Source organism: Athene noctua, chromosome 11 (assembly GCF_965140245.1).
Source record: "Athene noctua chromosome 11, bAthNoc1.hap1.1, whole genome shotgun sequence".
Lineage (NCBI taxonomy): Eukaryota > Metazoa > Chordata > Aves > Strigiformes > Strigidae > Athene > Athene noctua.
The window spans coordinates 9,992,259-10,013,075 of record NC_134047.1 but is presented as its reverse complement, the minus strand read 5'-3'; the positions used below and the strand labels follow the sequence as shown (position 1 = coordinate 10,013,075).

The window sequence follows — 20,817 nt, the reverse complement described above, 5'->3', positions numbered from 1 at the left end:
GGGGTGCGTCAAGCACAGCCAGCCAAGGGAGGGTTTGTCCCACTCTGCACCGCACTGGTACGGCCTGAGTTTTGGGTGCCTCAGTATAAGGCCATCAAGCTATTAGAGTGTGTCCAGAGGAGGGTGACCAAGATGGTGAAAGGCCTCAGGGGCAAGACTTAGGAGGAGTGGCTGAGGTCATTTGGATTGTTCACCTTAGAGAAGAGAAGGCTGGGGGGTGTCCCCATCACAATCTACAACTTCCTCAAGGGAGGCAAGGGCGGGGGAGGTGCTGATCTCTCCCTGGTGACCAGCAGTAGGACACAAGGAAATGGAATGAATCTGCATTAGGGGAAGTTCAGGTAGGAAGAAAAGGCTCTTCAGTGAGAAGGTGATCGGTTACTGGAAGAGCCCCCCAAAGTGGTCATGGCACCAAACCTGTCAGAGTTCAGGAAGTGTCTGGAAGATGCTATTAGTCATATGGTTTAGTTTTAGGTCGTCCTGCGAGGAGCAGGGAGTTGGACTCCATGATACTTAAGGTCCCTTCCAACTTGAGATATTCTATGATTGTAGTCTAAAAGGAATGTAACTCTATTTAACATAGCTGGGATCATTTTAAAAACCAAATTTGACAAACTATTGATACTGCTTGTAAAACAGCCCAAAAATCTGTAGTGCTTGTTTACAGTTTTTCCTCCTAGGTTTTATGTAGAGAATTGACTGAAGATTTGGGACGTTCTCAATAAATCACCATGAGTTTCTATTCCCTATACTTCAAGCAGCATAGCAGGGAATAATTTTAATAGTTCTGTTTGCTTAAGATATTCTTCATAAGCACTTATGTTGTGATTTGTCATGTGATTCAAGAAATGACCCTGGCAGCCATGGTGGTTCCCTCCCTGCCCTTGTGCAGCTGAAGTTGGTCTTATTCCTAATATCGGAAGTATAGAGCTGTTATTAAACATACCACTTAGTGCAGTATTTTTAGTGCTACTTACAGCTTCCTGGTAACAGTTCTTGAATTTGCTTCTTCGCTTTTTTCCTAGGTACCGCAGTGAGAAGATGACGATGAGCTACACAGAGTACCTTGCCCATCGTCAGCATCATCACTTCCAAAATGGTATTGGGCACCCCCTTCCACCATACAACCATTATTCCTGACACTGAGCCGCATGACCAGTCACTGGACCTCTCTGCAGACCTCTTCCCAGGAGACCCTGCCCCTTCTTGGTCTAGCTATCTCTATTACTGTACCATTTTATGATGATAGTTTCCGTTGCCACGTTGAGGCTTCTCAGTTGGTTAAGCTCATCATGGCAACGGGAGGGAAAACTACATTACTACAAAGATCCCATACTTTTTTTATTATTGAGTCACTGCAGATTTTTTTGCAGCATATAGCCCTTGGGTTTTTTATGAAATTTTAAATTTCTACTTCATTAACATTGAATTTTATCAATCAAGGCTTTCTGTGACTGTGGATGGAAGGAAGAATTTATGGGTTACAGTTAGGGATGCTTTGCTTAGCAAAAAGGCATTCATGGCTTTTGCATTAACAGGTGTGACAGGGAATGAAACATATCAGATTCAGGTATTATAGTAGACAATGAATTGCATTTTCATAACATTCTAATAATGTTGTGTGTCCAATATCTTACCCCCACGGTAAAGATTTCATGTAGCTGTATACATGATCTTCAGATCCAGCACATACAGCCAAAATGTCAAGGCTGACATACGAAATGCTTTTCTGGATGAAGAGAAGCAATTACATATACAATGAGAGGTGACGTTAACATGGCAGCGTTTTCAGAATCAAGTGGTCTAATTGGTAGGGCATGACATGATGCAGTAGGCTAACAGATACCTTTGTCTCCCATGCTGTGCTGGGAATCGAGGGCAATCCAGCCCTGTCAAGACCAGTCATAATAATGCATTTGTAATGAGATGATGCCTTTCTGATGATCTCAAATTAGGAGTGACATTTGTTTTTAAAAACAGGTTGGTGAGTAGCAGATGTCATATTAGGAAGAAAATGGATTTAGATTTTTAGTGCCTTTGACTATGACATAACTATATACTTATATATAAAATTCATAGAAAAAATATAGCAAATATGCCAGACATTCTAGCAAACTATATGGAGTCTGCTCTGGCATCAGGTTTTTGGGGATTTTTTTTAAAGTGAGATTTTTTTTTTATAGCAAACCTATTTTGAAAAAGAAAATCCCTGTTTTTTTTCTTTCTTCTGCGTTTGAACTTGTTGAGTTTTATCAAGTCACGAAGAGTTAGATAAAGTTAACTATTGTTTAAAAAAGAAAAAAAGACGGTTGTGAAAGAGCACAGGACAAGTATGCCATAATTTTACATGTTTTCATCTATTACAGGAATAGTACTTGAGAGCTTAAGTTCTGTGTAATAATTCTGATACCCCTTCACACACTAGAAGGAAAAAAACCTGATTGGAACTTTCTCCTTCTGCAAAAATAGGATTTAGTAGAAAGTATGCATGGTATATTTGCAAGCCCGGTATATGGTAGGAGCTAGCTCCTTGCTCATGTGCCTGCAGAACTCCCACTAATACCTGTTGTAGTTCAGTGCATATTCTAGGGGGCAATACATACCATCTATTACAGAAAAGACCTTCCTAATGTGAGTAAACCACAGTAAGCAGAAATTCCAGTTATTCCGATTATTTTGAATAATGAATGTTTGTAAATATATAGATATATAAAATTCAAATAGAAAAAAAACAAAATTCAGTTGTTAAAAAAAATGAGACATTATAGAAATATTTCAATAAGGTTTCAAAAACAAATACGGATAAACTATGCTCATCCCTTATGTGAGGTTAGCTTTGCCACTTAATTTTTATGGAGTTCTTGTAGAAGGTCTTTGATATTCCTTCATCCACAGCATTTGATGTCCAAATAGTAACATTTTCAGTTGTGATGCCTTAATTCATAAGCAGAGGGCCTGAAATTTCAGGAGCCAAGAGATGCCAGCCAGAAGCTGCAAAAATTAATAGATGTTTATACAGAGGCTATTTTGGGTGATACTGTTGTCTTGTTTCTACTTGGGGAACACTTTTAATGAATTAATCTTCAAGTGGAAACTGTGAACAAGTGGCTACCTGATAGAGTTGTGTTGGGTTTTTTTTCTTGCCCTTATAGGGAAACTGAGCACAAACTGAATCATTCTGCTGCAAAAAAAAAAAAGTCATCCAACCCCATCTTTATCTGTCATCTCGTTACAGCATGCTCATGCTTCTGTATGAGCTCATTGTTAGAAGTTTTTTAAAAAGATCTATTATATATAAAAATATATATGTATTGAAAGGTGCTAATCAACCTCAAGCAGGTCACGTGACTGGTCATGCGGATCTAAAATCATATCAGATTTTTTAAAAAATCTTGGATATATGCAGATGTTATACAGAATTTCTTACCAGTGTAATAATGATATACTGATGAATAAACAATCCTGCAGGTTTTTAAGGACAAGGTCAGCAATACTTCCCACCATGGCTTGGGGGAGAAAAGGATAGTTTTGTCTCCTTTTTGTATACAGCATAATGCACAATGCATTTTTGTCTATCTCTTAGTAGCTGTTGCTTAAAAATATAGTTAAAAGGGTGTTATACAAACTGTAAAGGTGTGCTTTTGAAATGAGTTAATGCCAGACCCTTCTGGACCAGAGTTTTGTATCACTAATTAAAAAACTGTTACAGAGTCTGTGGTCAATCAGATTGTATGATATTTCTTTTTAAAGATTGGAATAATCAGTCTATCTACAGTGTTTCTAGGGCACCTACCTCCTCAGCATGCAAGTGCTGAAAATGCTATGGATTGTTTTCTGTGTAATTGTGGGTTTATTTGTACAAAACGTGCAGTTCACTGTGACATGCACTGGGACAGAATAGGTCTGTTTGCGTAAAGCTGATCAACGGTTGCTTTCACAAAATGTCCTTCCCTTGTAGTTACGCTTAGTACCCTTTTAGATATATTGCTGGGCTTAGATACAGATTTTTAAATTTTATATTTTTTTTTTATTTGGGGTACTTTATAAGAAGTTAAGGTACAACCAAGTAGCTTGTTTCGCTGTTTCTTAAGTTGGAATGCTGATCTTTTTATGAGCACTACTCAGTTTGCCTTATTCCATTAATGAGACTGTTGGTTTGGGGTTTTTTCATTCTTTTGCTTAAATGTTCCTAAAAACCCTGTTCTGTAAACTGAGTTAGACAACAGAACCATAGACTTGACATGGAACTATTACAAAGTCATGCTTCAAGTGGCCTTCCTTCTGCCTAGACTGCTGTAGCACCGTTTTTTCACCATCTCAACCCCAACGCTGATCAGAGCAGCGGGAGGGCACACGACAGTTCTGACCTCATACACTATTAAATCAAGGCAGTCAAATCCATTTGCACACCCTGGCGTTTGTATACAGACCTCTTTACTTGTCTTCAAATGTGCGGGTTTTTAAAATTGTTGTCTGGAGTAGGTTACATCTCTTATGTGTGTCAGATCGAACCAAAGAAGCCTCCAGCCATGCCCAAATGCTGCTCCTAAAGCCTGCCTTCCAGTCCTTACAAAATCCCTGCAGGATTAAATGTGTTAACTTTTTTATTTTTGTACAGTTTCTAACTGATTTTTGCTAGTGATGTTAATTGAATTAAGTTTATTTGGGGAGTCTGAATACCTCCTCCATTTAAATAAACTGGTGACTTTCCTTTTATGTTTAAAAAAAAAAAAGTTTAAAAAAAAGAAAAAAAAAAAAGAGAAACCCAAAGTGTGCCTCTCAGATTTAAGGGTTTCTGGTTACATTTATTCTTAAGACCAGCAATGATTCTTTATATACAAAGATATGTTTTCCTCGTTTTTTATTACTGTTAAAGAAAAAATAAAAAATAAAAACCTCTTTCTTTGCTCTGGACCCAGTAATTGCGCTGGTACATAAACGCACTGAGAAAACAAACTTTTGTTTGAACTTTTGTAACAACTTATGACTGTTTTTGTATATCAAAGTTGATTCTTTTCAAGATATTTGGATCTAGTTTCTAAGTTATTTTAGTGTTTTATATGTTACAAAATATACTTTAAATTGTTCACCAGCATTTTGAGTTATCTTTAATGCAATGGTGACACACAATGGGCTTAGAGCTACCTGGAGTAGCTTGTAAAGCCTCTCTTTTTCTTCCTTCCTTAGTAACTTGATTGATTACAATAATATCACAGATTACCTGAACCCCCTTCCTTTATAACTAGATCCTCCTTCCTTCCACATTTAATTGCTATTAGTGTGAAGAAACTGTTGAAATGGGCATTTTAATATAAGTACGGCTTAAAAAGAGAAAAATGAGGAAAAAAAAAATAGAAGGTTATTTGTGGGTCTGTGAGATATGGCTGTGGAAAGATATTGTAGTAGTTTTAACACTATTGTTATTACCTTTTAAATCATTTACCCAATAAAATAAGGAAAAAGAATCACCATTTCTTTTTACGTTTCTCTGCTTAATTGTGCGGCTTGGTCATTTTTTTTACTTAAAGCATTTGCACTTAGTGTTAATGTTAAAGGCTAAGGATGTGTTAGAAATACTTCCCTGTGATTAACTCTTTCCATTTTGCCTGCTGTAGGAACAGATTGTGGATAGGTGCATGCAGCTTTCAGTCTAATTCAGAAGTGAGTCACTAGTGAAATGCTCCAAGTTAAATCAGCATTTATTTATATCAGTGTATTTATCAGTATTCACATCAGTTCAGTTTTATACTTATGTCTAACTTGAAATAAGGACTTTTGTCCAAGTTTGGGCTGCTTATTCTCTGAGGGAGCAGTGGTTTCAACCTTTTGAAGCAATACTGTGTTGCAGAACCAGTCATATTGGTGTGACCAGTACACTGCCATTGCTACTTGTAAAAGAATAATGCAGCAAAATATGTATCATGTCTTGAAGTGTCACCTAAAATAATTTCAGTACACTTTCTTTGTATTGCTCTCATGGTAGTAGGTGTGATTTTTAAAGACTATCTAGGCTTGCTTTGCCATGAGGGATTTATCTCACATGTCATAGCTAGCTCATGAGAAGATTGTCATGTTGATCAAATGTCATGAAAAAAATTTATAGTGTAGAGTTTGCACTGACCTATGGGGTTCCTGCAAAGTATGGAAGGTCAGGGAAGAAGGCCTTTCCCCTTCCCCAAAAGCTTTTAGTCTTAACACAGTAGGGCAATTTTAAAATTGTTTTACCTAAGCAGGTCCAGTGAGAACAGCACACCAGAACCTTTAGCTCATTAACAGCTTTACCTGTCAGCTTTTCCGTATCCCTGTAGTAACTCTGGCTTGGTAGCAGAGCTTCCTGGGGTGTTGGTCAAGGGGTGAGGAACCCTGGCAGGCATCTACATTGGTATGGATAGCTGTGGGGAGGGGAGGGGTGTGTTCCTGTGCAGCAAAGAAGCCACAGTCCAGCTGATGACAAAATGGAGTACCCAGACAAGTAAAACTGCCTTGGAGAACTTTGTTCCCTCAGCCCAATTTGTAGCGTGCTGAGTTAAAGGGAGTGTATTTTCTCTGTAGGATAATTCCTGAAACAAAGTAAGAAATTTCTAACATCTCCCTGGAATTCCAATCTGATTATAAACGTGGTTTTGTTTGCCCTTGACTAACTATATTAGCAGCTCTCCTCTCTGGAAATGCAAAGTGTTTGAAAACAAACGGTATCCATGTAACCTTTAGATGTTGAAGACTGATTGCAGCCATTACTCCACTTGCTTTGAAGCCTTGATTTAGAAGATTGAAGACAACCTCGGAAAGGAAAACCTGCCTGAGTAAATAACTTCCATTGTTTCAGTACCTCACAGATTTCCTATGATTAGTCTGAACTGGGTAAAACCTACCTAAAACTCATAGTCCATTGAGATGTATAGCTAGTTAAAACCTCCTACCAAAAGTTTCCTACTCCCACCTATGTAGTTTATCATGCTATAAAAGTCATAGCAAAATAACACAGTGTTAAGGATGTTTCAGAGGTGGAAACTCTTATCCTTACATATATGTTGGTATTAAACAGTGAAAGGCTGACTTAGAGTTGTAGAGAGATGCAGAGGATATTTGGCAGTACTCGAAAAAGGAAACTGCTTGCTCAGTTGATCTCAGGTTTCCATAAAGCACTTCACACTAGATTTCTACTTAAGCTGTTGTATCAGTCTTTATACAGTTCAAAAGAAATTAAGCTGGAGAATTGGTTCTGCTCCCCAGCTGCATGGAAACTTAAAACTTCTCCAATGCAGAAACAATAACAAGGTGGGCATATCCAGTGTGTTCTTTTTCCAGAAACAGTATTTGCCAGGAACCTCACACAACGAAATACCTGCTTGTCACAACATTATTGCAGTCTATTTAAATGTATTTTTAAGTATAGCTAGAAACATTTCTGAAGTGCATTAAAACTCCTTTGCCATCATCTGTAGTGTGAGATTATCTGAGTACCTTAATTGCAGTAGCTTTCTGCAAAAAGTTTTGAGCTGAAAACTTCTCTACATGTTCTCTGACCTTCTACTAAAGTGATATAGAACAGGAAATAAAAGACACTGCTGAAGTTGTGGCAGGAACAGTGGGAGCATAGAGAAAGCATCATAATACTGTAATACTGCTTCCTGAGCTCTTTAACCGAAAGACATAGACAGGAGCTATTTAAACAGTGATTAAAGGATTTATGTACTACAGTGAGGTCTGCCAGTAAACTCAGGCTTGGCTTGTGTTGATTGACAGGTAAGGCACAGGTCATACTTAAATGCTTAAAAGTTCCAGAAATCTCAGTAATCACTGTTCTCACTGAAACTGCTATGTGCAAGGTAGACTACATCTACTGCTTAAGACAGAAGAATCCATATTCTTATCTGATTTTATGATTAGCTAGCTACTATTAAAGCACCCTGTGACTTTTAACTGTTGATATTACAAATTGAAGTGGAAAGTCAATTTTGGTTTTCTTACCTGGTTTTAAAGTCTTAAGCAAGACAGACTCTGTGCCTGGCATGATTAGAATGATAACAGAACTGGACAAGTACCCATTAAAATGCATTTATTTGTTTTAATTCAAAGGTTTAACAACTATTTGCCCAGTGATCTGGACTTTAGGACACAACAGCAAAAAAACCCATCAGACCAAAATACAAAAACAAGTACACAAATTATCCCTTATTTGTAAACGTTACCTCATAACCAAGTTTTAGCACATTAAAAAGTTTACAAAATTTATAACACTCTTACAAATTATTCAGAACTAACAGCATACATGGCAGCTGAGCCTTTCTACATCCACCCTTGCCCTTGCCATACCATTCTGTGCCTGGATAATGCCACGCTTGAACTAGAGGATTGGGTAACTGGAACTGCAAGTTTCCCCAAGACTGCTTTGTGCATCAGCCCAGTGCCTGAGCAGCTCCAGCTCCCTCGCACAGTTTGGTTGGTGAGTGGTGTAGCTATGCTCACTGTCCTGCCTGCTGTGTCCTCTGCAGCATTGAGATAATGACTCAGTAAATGCAGAAATAATTTTCAAAAAGTACAAAATTGACCCTGAAGAAAAATAAAATCATTTAGAAAACAGCTTGGCTTGGACTAAGTTACACTAAAAGCTGCAAGACAGATTTACAGCAATATCACTTTGCGTATGAGATCACAAAAATCAACAGATTTGTTATGAGTCTTGTCACTGTAAAAATGAAAACAACATTGACTTATCTGCCCATAGAAACCTTTTACCTCCTACCAGGGGTGACATATGCCCTCTTCCTGCTTTTTGGCCTTTTCAGAGCTGTGTTAACTATTAGAACTAATTTAATTCCTAAGAACTTGCCTCTAGCGAAACAATTGCAACAGTGAGAAAAACAGCACATCTCTATTTTGCGTTAGCTATAGATGCATAGAAAACAAATGCCTGCGTTTAGATGTAAGACTTAGGACATAAAAGTAAAATACAGTAAGCTAACAGTTGCAAATAGCCATTACTTCTGAAAGAAAGATACAGTTGGGCTTTACAAAAGGGTATCAAATATACAGAAATATCAAAACCCTGATTGTGGCCAGAAACAGATGGATAAATCTACAGTGAGATACTCTATAATCTTAACATATGGAAATGGACTGAACTTTTCATGTCTCCCAACTTCAGCAAGGCAGAATCTGCTGAAGCACGAGCAGGCTTTGCTTATAAGCAAAGTTTGTCAATGCCTAAGAAGCTGAACCAAAACCAAGTGTAGGTGAGTGTTCATAGGCTGTGGCTTTTTACTGATTTATGCATGCATGGCCAAGAACTGTTGATTTTCACCCTTCAAAAGAAACAAGATGCAAATTCTTCTTTGGTGCTTAAATAGGAAGATGTTACTGCCATGTGTCTGAATCCTTGAACAACAGCACTGCATGTACCCCACACAGCTAAAGCCTTGGCACCATAAGCTCAATGTTCACAGGCCCAGGTGCCAGATGCTGTGGTGGGTGCACTGATTTTACTACCTCACTTTTCTGCTTTGGCAGGTTACTTACTCTAGGGCTGCATAAACTAACCAATCAGTAAACAAGTTTATTGTCATTAATAATGCTTCATTTATATGTACATTTGGAGGCAAATTTGGACAGCCATTCACTGGCAGAGTTACCAGTTTCACTGCTTCTTGTTTCTTTTATTTGAAGTGCCTACAGTACTAAAAATTAGGAGAGTAGAGCTCTGTTCAGACACCTTAATACATGCCAACTTCTCTGTGAAGTCTAGGCACTGGCACTGCACAGGATTTTTTTTTTCTGGTATTGTGCCTGACTTGCTAGCAGACAGCAAATCAGTCCACTTCAGGGTGAGATTTTACAGTCATCTTAAGCTAGTGGTGCAAGAAGCAGTCTGTGAGGATAGATGGTCCACCTCCTGCTCTGCCCCACGGCTACTGCAAATGGTTTTGTAACTGTTAGTACTGTGACTAGAGCGTTAGGAACATTTGACTGCGGGAGGGGACCAGAACTACCCTTCCAGTTGTACGCCGCACTGCTGCAGTGTAAAATTCACCACCAGGTCCTGGGCAACAGCTTTATCTCGACACAGATTGTGTGCATAATCCCATAGGAGAGAATGCCAGTTACCTTTCAAGAGTAGCAGTATAGTACTGCTCTTTAATTATCAGCGTAAATAAGCATAAAAACGACCAAAGAAATCATCTGTATAGCATAACTGCCTGTAAAATAAACCATTCAGGGAAATTAAAATCAGCCTCTGCCAAGAAAGAGAATAACCCCTATAGCAATCAAGTATCCTGCGCTTTCCCATTCAAACCAGTATCCTGCACATTGAACAAGCTCTGTCTGATGCATATTCCAAACAGAGACCCCTGAGGAATAAAGGATGTAAAGTTCCATGATGTAAGCTTCAGAAGTTCATTCCCTTTCTGCTCCTATTCTGACCTGTTCTTCACCTCCTGTTGAAGCTTGTGTTTAGCTATGCTGATAGAATTTCTTGTGGCACCATACCATAAACCAAAATGAACTACTACACTTTAAAAGCCTTCAAAGAGGCAAGGGGAAGGAGGGAATAATTTAACTTTTGGGTCCTTCACTACAGGAAAGACACTGAGGTGCTGGAGTGTGTCCAAAGGACAGCAAAGCTGGTGAAGGGTCTAGAGCACAAGTCCTGTGAGGAGCAGCTGAGGGAACTGGGGCTGTTTAGCCTGGAGTGGAGGCAACTCTCTACAACTACCTGGAAGGAGGCTGGAACGAGGTAGATGTTGCTCTCTTTTCCCAAGTAACAGGACAAGAGGAAATGGCCTCCAGTTGCACTGGGGGACGTTTAGGTTGGATATTAGGAAAAATTTCTTTACTGAAAGGGTCGTCAAGTGTTAGAACAGGCTGCCCAGGAAGGTGGTTGAGTCACCACCCCTGGAGGTATTTCAGAGACATTGTAGATGTGGTGCTTAGGGAGACAGTCGGTGAACTTGGCAGTGCAAAGTTTATGGTTGGATCTGATGATCTTAAAGGTCTTTTCCAACCTAAATTATTCTATTCTAACTCAGCCAGCTTCACTGATACTGTACAACAAGCAACGAAGCAACATCTCCCACTGTTCCACTGCCTACCCTCTTGTTTGACTCCAGGTGCACCACTCCACTCTTACACAGCAGCTCCTTACCTCTCTACTTTTTTGCTGAATTACCTTGTTCAGTTAGCCATTTTATAAATTTAAATTGGTAGAGAAGAGTTCAGTGAGCTCCAGAACCTGCACAGGTAAAGTTTGGAAGGGGAATATAAGTGTGCCATTGACTTTGAGGAGCAGTTCTGTCAGCATACTCCACTTTGTGAAATTATGCCTGAAATTTCTACTGTGACTCAAAACAACTGGACCACCATAACAGGGAACAGCTCAAGTCACAGCACAGAGACCAGGACAGGGGGTGGGAGGGAAGGCAGGAGCAATCACGGTGGCTCTGCTATCAAAGTCAATGGTCCAAGTGACACCACTTGGGCCACACCAAGAATCCTTCCATCCAGATTGCCCTAGGGATTTCCCTCCTGTTGGCTATATTTAACACTGCCATTCCTGCTACCGAATTTTAATTTGGTCAGAAGAGCTCACAAATTTTGCATTCCAAGCAAACAGCCTGCACTGAATGAGACACCTGAGCTTATTTAGATGCTTCTGCAGTCTTAATTGACCAGAGGCAGTCAATGGTGGCAAATAGTAGCCATTTCATACTTGTTTAGAATGCCCTTAAGCATATGACTATAGATAGGAAAAGTTTAAAAAAAGAAAAGCTGCTACTTTCACATAACTCAGAATTTTTTCCAGTAGCTACAATATTTTGAAGAAAAAGAAACAGGAAATATTCTTTAAAAAAACCCCAACATACAGTTAAGCAAATAATAATGCTAAATAACATTTGCAAAATTTGGATAAAATCATTCTACTGTAATACAAAACATTCCTTCTGAACAGGATTGAATTCAACATGAGGCATTTTGCCAAATTCTTAAGTGAATAAATAAACCACGATACACTTGACAGTAACTACGGGGAGGGAAGAATCACTGTACATTTCATTCAGCTGTTCACAGGAGATGAAGTATATTAATAGGGGGCATGCTTTAACATCCAGCACTGTGCATCTTAGCATCTCCCAGCAACATCCTGTATTTCCTCAGGAAATGCTGAATCTACTGAAATAAATAGCAAGAACTTCTGTTGCCTCAGCAGCTAATTATTAAGTGGTCGTCCACAGATGGATTCAGGCCTTCGATACCAACATATTCTTTCTTTAGGCCCCACTCCACAAATACTTAAGCAACACATGCCCAGCTTTACTGAGCCAGCAGCGAGACTCGCAGTGAAATTCATTATGTCCTTAGACATTTGCAGGATCAGCAATTCACAGGTAACTCTCTATGCTGGTAGTTTTTATCAGGTTGCTTAGCCTTCTCAAGTTGAATTCTGATTAAAAACACAAGGAACTGTATAGTCTAAGACTAGCTATACTATAGCTAGACTATATAAGACTAGCTATATGTATTGCAGGCTCTCACGCTGTTAGAGTACAGTGTAATTATGTGTGTGTATATATATATATATATATATGTTAAGTATATATATATATACACACACACAGAGCGCCAGGAATGGAAGAAAGCCAGAAACCAGTTTGTAAATTAGAATGTGGGTCAATATATTTTGATTGAGGTGTACTGTTTTTTTAATCATACAGAGTAAAAATATTTGAAGTAGCCATTTGTTCCCTCTCCAATGAAAATGCTTCTTTTTAGGGGGTGTGTGTGTGTGTGTGAACCACTTCTCATTACTTTTCCTTCTTGAGGTATAAATGACTGTACCTTGACTTCAGAATACATCTTCAGGTGATCCAGCTGGAGGAGGTATGATAGTTTAGTTTTATCTTACAAGTCACAGCTTTGACAACACAATGAATCTATAAGTTGCAACAAACTTTTGTACAACAAAATTTCTGCAGCCCTGAAGCACAACAGTCTGCATAACAGGCTCACAATTAACTATCTGGAGGAACATACTCAAGATTGCCCATCTTTCTGCCGAGCAGTGTCTCCTCTCACCTTGGAAAATCTGAACAGGTACACGCAGTTTACTATTTATCCTTCTGCCTATCCACATCCTGTTCTCCAAAAGACATGCTGACAGGAAGAATTAGTCATTACTAGTAAACTGGAACACTTTCTTTTCAGTAGAGGCCTGCACTGATTTCACGTTCCTTTTTATATCCATAATTTAAAATCACTATACGGAATGCATTGGAGCTGTAGAGAGAGGACACAGTTTCATTTTGTTTCTTCACTAACTACTGGACTACTGAGTGAGGATCAGTGTAGAACACAGAGGAGGAATGTTTCAAAACCTAGTCAGTAAAAAAAGAAAACTCTGTTGTTTACATTGGGCTTTGTATCTCCACTCCCTCTCCAGTCAAAGTGAAACATTTTGTTCAAAGTCAGAACAGTGGACGAAATATCTTATCATAGCTTACATGTAATATGGTCTTTTGAAATTATTTCAACATGGTGTTTTTCCGCTCACTCAAATAAAAGCATCTCCAAAGCATCAAGATCTGACAGGACTTGGCTAGATAGATATTTATCCACAGCAGCTTAGAAATTAAGTAGTCAAAAAAAATTTTTTTTGAATGAGTTATTGTTCCCCAACATTTTCAACCAGCTTAAAGAAAATACAGTAGAACCTCACTGTTTTGCACTTACAACTCGGAGATTAAGTGTACATCATTTCACTGTGACCATTTTGTAAGATTCAAGTGCTCAGAGTTAAGCCAGGATGATGCACATCAACATGGGTTCTGTTCACATCAGTGGAGTGTTGTAATTCAGCTTTATTTCCTATCCTGTGATGTAAGTGTACTTACATTTAATGGAAAATAAGTCAAAACGAGGTAGCACTGCCACGCTCTTTGCTGGAATGTGGACAGATCCTGGCCTAATTTTAAACAGTGGCATAGCAAGATTCTGCTGTAATCTACATAAAATGTATAAAATACAAACCTTTTCCAGAATAAGGCCACTAATTTTGCCATTGGCAATAGGCAGTGAGAAACAGCAGTTAAAAAAAACCTCACTTGATTATAGAGGTGTTTTTGAGGCAATAAACTGTGGGGAGAAGTATAAACACATTGTCCTCTCATCCCTCCTCTTTGTTTTCCAGTATAAGTATCTCTGCTTCCTGTATGTACTACTCCATGGGGAGAAATTTCAGTCTATTTTCTTAGCTGGGAGTCTAAGCAAGTCCACGCTACATTTAAAGATGGGGCCAGCACTGTAAAACAGTAGGATTACAAGCTTCCCATGAGTCATGGTCATGACAGTCTGATGTCCAGATGCCCAAATTCGATACCAGGGCCCATAAAAAGGATCTGAGACGGCTGGACACAACATGTTGTTCAAATTCACTTCTGTAACCTGAGAAAGTGACAACAAATTTATAAATTAACAATATTTTTGTGTGGCACTGATTCAGACACCTAAAATGGTAATTTTGAAATAACCATAATAATAAAAAATGTTTAGGTCACACTTCCTTGTTCAACACAAGTAGGGCAGCTTTCGGGAGGAAAGCAGATCCAAATTCAGTTGTGCATTTAATAGATGGATTTATGCAGGTACATAACCAACTTATGAAATATTTTACTGATACTTGTGAGATATGAGATACAACATTAGAACATGCAATTAAAAAAATGCATATCCATATATATATATATATGGACACTCCAAAAAACTAGTCAGTGTTTTTATTTGAATGTACTTGCAAACCATCCATTTATTAACCTGTATTTACTTACCAATCCCAGAATCTGCAAGATGCTAAAGTGATATACAAACATAAACCCCGTGGATAAAAGAGCCCACCAGAAATTGCAGAGTGGTTCTGGAGTGTAGATACCTTGAAAAGAAAGGAATACATTAGTATTCAGCTGAATTGCTGTGTCCATCAAACACTCATGAATAATCCTCTCTCTTCTGCTCTGTGGATGTTTGGGCATCTGGCTTTAGCTGATAACCTACTCAATACCATTACAGTAATTAATATTTGAGTGCCTTATTGCTTACCTGAAGCATCCTCATCAGCTTCTTCCCTCCTCTGGTCCAGCAGTAAAACATACAATATGTTACCTCATTAAGCTTGCCTCTTTTTCACCAACACCAGTGATTTTTTACCTCATTCTTACTTCTACCACAGAAGTACTAAATGATTTTAAAATACAGTAGTGGTATATGAATGTTCAAAATCAGGTTATTTATACTTAAAACACCTGCTTCTTATGAGGGCTATGTCTTCAGCACGCACAGAACTAACCTAGGTATTGTCAGTGCCTGCACAGCACTGTATTAGAGCACAGCTTAATTGCCATTTCCTAATTTTATGGTGGTTTAACAACTATTAAAAAGTAACTTGCACCAATAATTCCTAGGAACAGAAAAGCAGTATAAAATTAATGACAGAGTTTTAAAATGAAAACTGCTGTGGAGATATTTTCAGATATATAATACCTACGGATTATAAAATTGTTTGTATCACAGATACTGTAAAGTATTTTTTCCCCTTTAAATGAAGTAGCAGATAAAACATTATTCCTGGGTTCACCTAGCCATCTCCTCCTTAAATTAGGTTTTATCAATTTACTGACAAAACAGTGCCATGTGATCTAGAATGTACCAAGGAAATCAGAAATAAAAGTACCCTTAGATACAGGACTATTTTTGGAATTAAATATTCAAACATCATATGGTAAGAACAAAAACCGTTTACGGAGTCTCAAGACTCTTGCTAGCAGACATGAAAATTTCAGTGTTAAGATATGGGGGAAAATATTATTTTTCATACAACTTTAATAACTTAACCTAGGGATGCAAAAGAAAAAAGTGCACAAAATCATGCTGCTCAGCTGCTACAAGGAGTTTCAGGTGATTATAAAAATACACTGGCATTTTTTTATTTGCCTTTGTCTGCTCTCTGATCCATTAGATATTATTAAATATTGGAATGTGTATCCAGTACTCAAAGGATTGCTTACAGCAGAGTGCAATATTCCTATTAGCCTTTGCTAGCTAGCACACTCAATAATTACCAGGAAGATTCAACAGACTTCAGCACATACTCTACAAGGCTACTGGGAACTCGGGTAACTACACATGCGCAGCTAGCCATGACAGAACCTGCCAGACTACAGCTGCTATGAGTATGCCTGTGTATGGTATCGTATGTAGACAAAGGCAAATAACTGCTATTACTACACTGCTGTATAATGATGCAGCATAATAATAATCAGGTCTAAAATTCCTAGAGGACTGCTTTCTCAATCCCTGTTGCCCTTTTACAATTCTTTTCTGCATAGTCGTCTTCTATAGTTTGTACCCATCATGCCAGGTCAGATGGATTTTGCAGTAGCTACCTGAAATAATCTGATTTAAATATCATATTGTGAGTGTTACAAATTCAAAATTACCTACACTTTATCACCTAAACTTGTACATCTATTCACTGTCCACTCCAAATAGTTTCTCTGTTGCTAGTCAAGGAAGGAGTTGATTGTATGCATGAATGACAGCAGCGCATATGCACCCCATATATTACTCCCTGACTTTAATGAGCAACAATAATAGTGTAATTACTTGAGACACAACAGCAGACCATGTTTTAGTGAGCAAGCTGTGACTTGGTGCAACCATTATAAATATGAGCAGAGAAGCTACTTTGAAAGCATAAGGCAGCTTATAAGATTTCTTATCCAGTGGGTAGGTGAAGGTCAGAAGAAGTGTCTGAACTGTAAGCAAAATCCAAAGGTAAAACTGAACTCTACATCAATAACTAAGTGGAGTGTTCTACAGGTAAAGGGAAAAAATTCACAACGGTCTAATTCTTTGAACATACTTAGCAAGCATGATCTAAGAGCCGGTATCCTATTTAGAAAACAGTACAGGAGACTTAAACAGCAATGATATTCATTAAACTCCACTGTCTGAAAACATCAGATATGTGATACCACCTTGAATATATTTTTTCACTACAGAGAGCAAGAGAAGCAGCAACTATCCTTGGTGTCTGAGTTCAGGAGACCGTGGCTCTATTTTTGGCTGCACCAACTTCAAGTGACCTGGTCAAGCTATACAGAAACTCTTTGTGCTCCCTCCTCAGCTGTAGAGTAAAGAAAACATATTTGACTTGCAAAGGTTTTTTTGTACTGTCTTTGCAGTTTTAGGTGCATGTTTAACCTAGATGCAAAACACAACATAAAATTTAAATAAGGTACCTAAAACAGCTCCCAGAAACTAGCGGAGTAGTGCTATACCAAATTCAGTTTCATGTGAACTTGCCTGGTTGGCAGTTGCCTGTGTTATTTCAAAAGTATTTGACAAAGCCTGAGAACAGAGGGTAGTAGTCTAAAGAGGTAAACATTCAGAAAAGATAAAATCCAGAGACCTTGATATTTGGGGGACTTAATGTGCAGGTACTATATAAATGCTAAAATAGACAAGCAAACTCAGCCACAAAACAAGACTGGGGGGAGAAAGCAGTCATTAAAAGTCTAAGGAAACTGCACAAGATGACAAAATATATCAGTGGCATACTTTGGCTTTGAACCCAAGCTTCTCATGTCCAGCTTCAATCTACTCAAGGAATCATGTTTCAGAAGTCACTAAGGAGAGCTGTTCGGGTTCCTCCAGCTAAGAATTTCACACTGCTACATCCTCCCTCTGTAGCAAAGCTTAAAAAAATACATTAGCAACTCTCACCCTCTACAGACCTTTGATCTCACTTTATAATAGAAAAATCCTCCTTGCCAGACTTTGTAATCCTGAAAATAATAGTGTGATTTTTAGCAGTATCATTATTTGGACATCAAGGGACAAAAAGAAACAATGACCTCCACACGAAGATTTCAAAGAGCTCTGGATTCCTAACAGTGCTTTGGGAAACTAATTTTAAATTCATACCTGAGATACTTTCTGCATATTTCTCATTAGATAAATAATTACTATAGATTTTATTGCTCTACAGTCCTGCTATTCAACAGATGACTGTTTAACAGAGCAGTGTGGTGTATTTTCTGCAGTACACAATCTGTTAAAAGAAACAAACAGGAAAATCGAGAGCCAGCCGAGTGGTTGGTTGAATGGCCTGTGGTTGGCTTTGGCAAAAGCTACTTGCTGCTTACATAGGAAATCAATTTCAATAGGTAGCACTGAGTTTCCCTCTCTATTCACTAAGGATCACAGGCAATTCTTATATGTTAAGCACTTTCAAAAATTTAATCCAACTGCCAGTCTGGCACTAATCTCATTCTCAAAAACGCTCATGCCCCAGACAGTTGAGACCGTTCCAAATCAGAGTCATCCAAGTAGGCTGTGTATTTGCTCTTGTGTTGAAACAGCACAGCACTGCATATTTCAGTTTAATTTAAACCTCATATTTCAGTAGCATTGATAGGAAGGATTTCATATAGATTGAAAAGTTTGGGGTTCATCATCTGCTTCTACAACAAGAATTTGTTGACCTTGAATAGGCCAATTGATTAATTTTGCCATCCAGAAAATGGAAGTATGGCTTTAAAAATCTAAAGATCAACAAAGAGAGTCAATTTCTTTTATACTGTTTCCCCCTGCAATGTCTTGTGCTAGTTCTAGTGTTCTTATGAACTATTACTTTTATTTAAAGATCTCAAAACATAGGCTTTTAAAAATTTGAATACAACTTAATAGAAAGTAATACGCCTTTTTTATTTCTGTGAAAACATAACACAGGAAAAAATTACTCCTCTGTTTGAATTAGAGAATTAGAACCTAAATACAGTACAATTTTTAAATTTAGCAGGGTCTTAAAATAAGCTCTTTTTCCTAATTAATGTCTTGCTTTCATTGCTATTTCATTTGATAGAGCTTTACCAGTTTTCCATCCCAGCACTCTCCTTCAGTAGTCTCACAATTACAGGTAGACCTGCTTAATCCAAAACTCAGAGCAACTACCACAGTTCTTTCATTTTCAAGCTTACAAAAATGTGAGGGCAAATTTATTTCCATTTTATTTCCCTTGATCAAAGGGTTAATTCTAGTAGTGTGACCTATTGAGCTAGCCTAGAGACCAAACTTCCTTTCCAGGAGAAAACAGGAAAAATGTTCTCAAGAGGATGAGCCTGAAATCCACTGTTATACCTACAGCTGTTCTGCATCTATGTGTAGATTTCAAAACACTGCCTTATGCCAGAAGATTTCTATTTCCCTCAATGCCAGCTACTCTCACCAGAATCACCTCAGACAGAGGTCTTACTACCTGCTCCTCTCAGGAACCATGTTTTATATTCTGTAAGAAGCAGCAGCAGTTCTTCCTTCATAAAGTACTAGTTCTTCCATATACTGGTACATACCCTTCTTTAACAGACCCTGGGGCTACTCAGAGAATGCCACATTGATTTCCTTATTTAAAGTGTTTCATAATGGACCACCATAGTTTCAAAGAACTGTAACTGCCCAGTACATGAAGCTCAGAGGGCACACAACAGAGACATGTCCCATCCTCTTCGTCTCCAGCTCTCTTAAATCATTAAACAAGATTATCCCGAAATGACCAAGCTACAAGAAAGCCTGCAGCCCCAGCAGCAGCTCAGTGCCACAGCTACCCTGCTGCTCAAGGGGCCATAGCACAAGCACAGCTGGACAGGGAACCAGGCACTGACATCTCTCACACGGGATTCAGGAGGCAGGGATAGGAACATGGAAGCTGCCAGCAGGAGAGTAGAAGAATAATATACAAGAGTTGACAGGTCTCCAAGTAATTAAGAGTTTCAGTGAAAGAGCTGTACCGCACGTTATCAAGTATTTCAATGAGGATGGAGATAAACTAGATTTATGACTACCTAACTATATTCAAGGATTACTACTAAGCTATGTAATAAAGCCTGCTTTATAACTCCATTTAAAAGCCAAGGAAAGATAGAGCTAAATACAGGTGTGTCTCGCAAAGCAGAGAAGTGGCTGACAAAGGGTATAACAGCTACAAATGTCTTTAAATATGGTAACTCCTCACCCTTGCTGGAAAGCACAAGTTTAGATCCCCAATTGCTTTAATTGCACTTTCCTAGTTTACAGCCACTGAAAAGTGATCCTTTTGCCTGTACTTGGTATCTGTGTTCTACATCTTACAACTTAGTCCAGCTTCTCATTAGGTAAGAAACGCTCCACTCTCCTTAAGAAAGCTGGCTATACAGAGCTGCTTCTCTCCATCTACCTACCTAAAGTGTGACAGAGGCATTCCCCATGAGAGGGGAAAAAAGAAAAAAAATTGAAATCTTCTACTGACTTTCTGACAATTCCATAGAACTTCATCTCTCCTGATGCCACTTTCGAAGACACAGATCAAAAAAGAAAAGGACTTTATGACTTGAGTCAGAGAGACAGTTTCTTTATTGCTTACAAGGATAGAGCAATTGCCTTATAAGCCGAAAATTCTGACTCCCAGCAAACAACTCACCTACCTAGTTATTTAGGGTGTCTACGTCTGTCCGCCTGTGCACAGCTGCACAATAGTGAATCAGTTCTTAAAAATATATGGGGCCAGGCCGCAGGACTGTCCAGAATTTGCAAGGCCATTACTGTCAGTTTGGGCTCCAGAAGAAGATATTCCTTCCCCCTCCGGCCAAATACAACCAAATCAATTTACTTTCTCCACAGGGTGGACAACCTGCAATTGAACTGTGAATCTTGAGAATTTGCATAGCCATTCTGACCTGGGTGCTGGAGACTATCTCCCTCTGCAGGCTGAAGTGTCAGAGCCACTCAGCCATT

At 38.6% G+C, this 20,817-nt stretch overlaps 2 protein-coding genes across 4 annotated transcripts in view; one reads left to right on the top strand and one right to left on the bottom strand.

Annotated features, from left to right (window-relative positions):
• AMMECR1 (AMMECR nuclear protein 1) overlaps positions 1–5,451 on the top strand; it is a 108,783-nt gene extending 103,332 nt beyond the window's left edge. For both annotated transcript variants that reach the window (XM_074915582.1, XM_074915583.1), the window contains one exon: positions 1,026–5,451. In XM_074915582.1, coding sequence (XP_074771683.1) covers positions 1,026–1,140 — 115 coding nt within the window. In that variant the 3' untranslated portion in view covers positions 1,141–5,451. The remainder of the gene's footprint in view (positions 1–1,025) is intronic.
• Positions 5,452–8,049: 2,598 nt separating this feature from the next.
• Positions 8,050–20,817, bottom strand: part of TMEM164 (transmembrane protein 164) — a 52,362-nt gene continuing 39,594 nt past the window's right edge. For both annotated transcript variants that reach the window (XM_074915627.1, XM_074915628.1), the window contains exons 6-7: positions 14,820–14,920; positions 8,050–14,436 (exon numbers count right to left, since the gene is read on the bottom strand). In XM_074915627.1, coding sequence (XP_074771728.1) covers positions 14,230–14,436; positions 14,820–14,920 — 308 coding nt within the window. In that variant the 3' untranslated portion in view covers positions 8,050–14,229. The remainder of the gene's footprint in view (positions 14,437–14,819; positions 14,921–20,817) is intronic.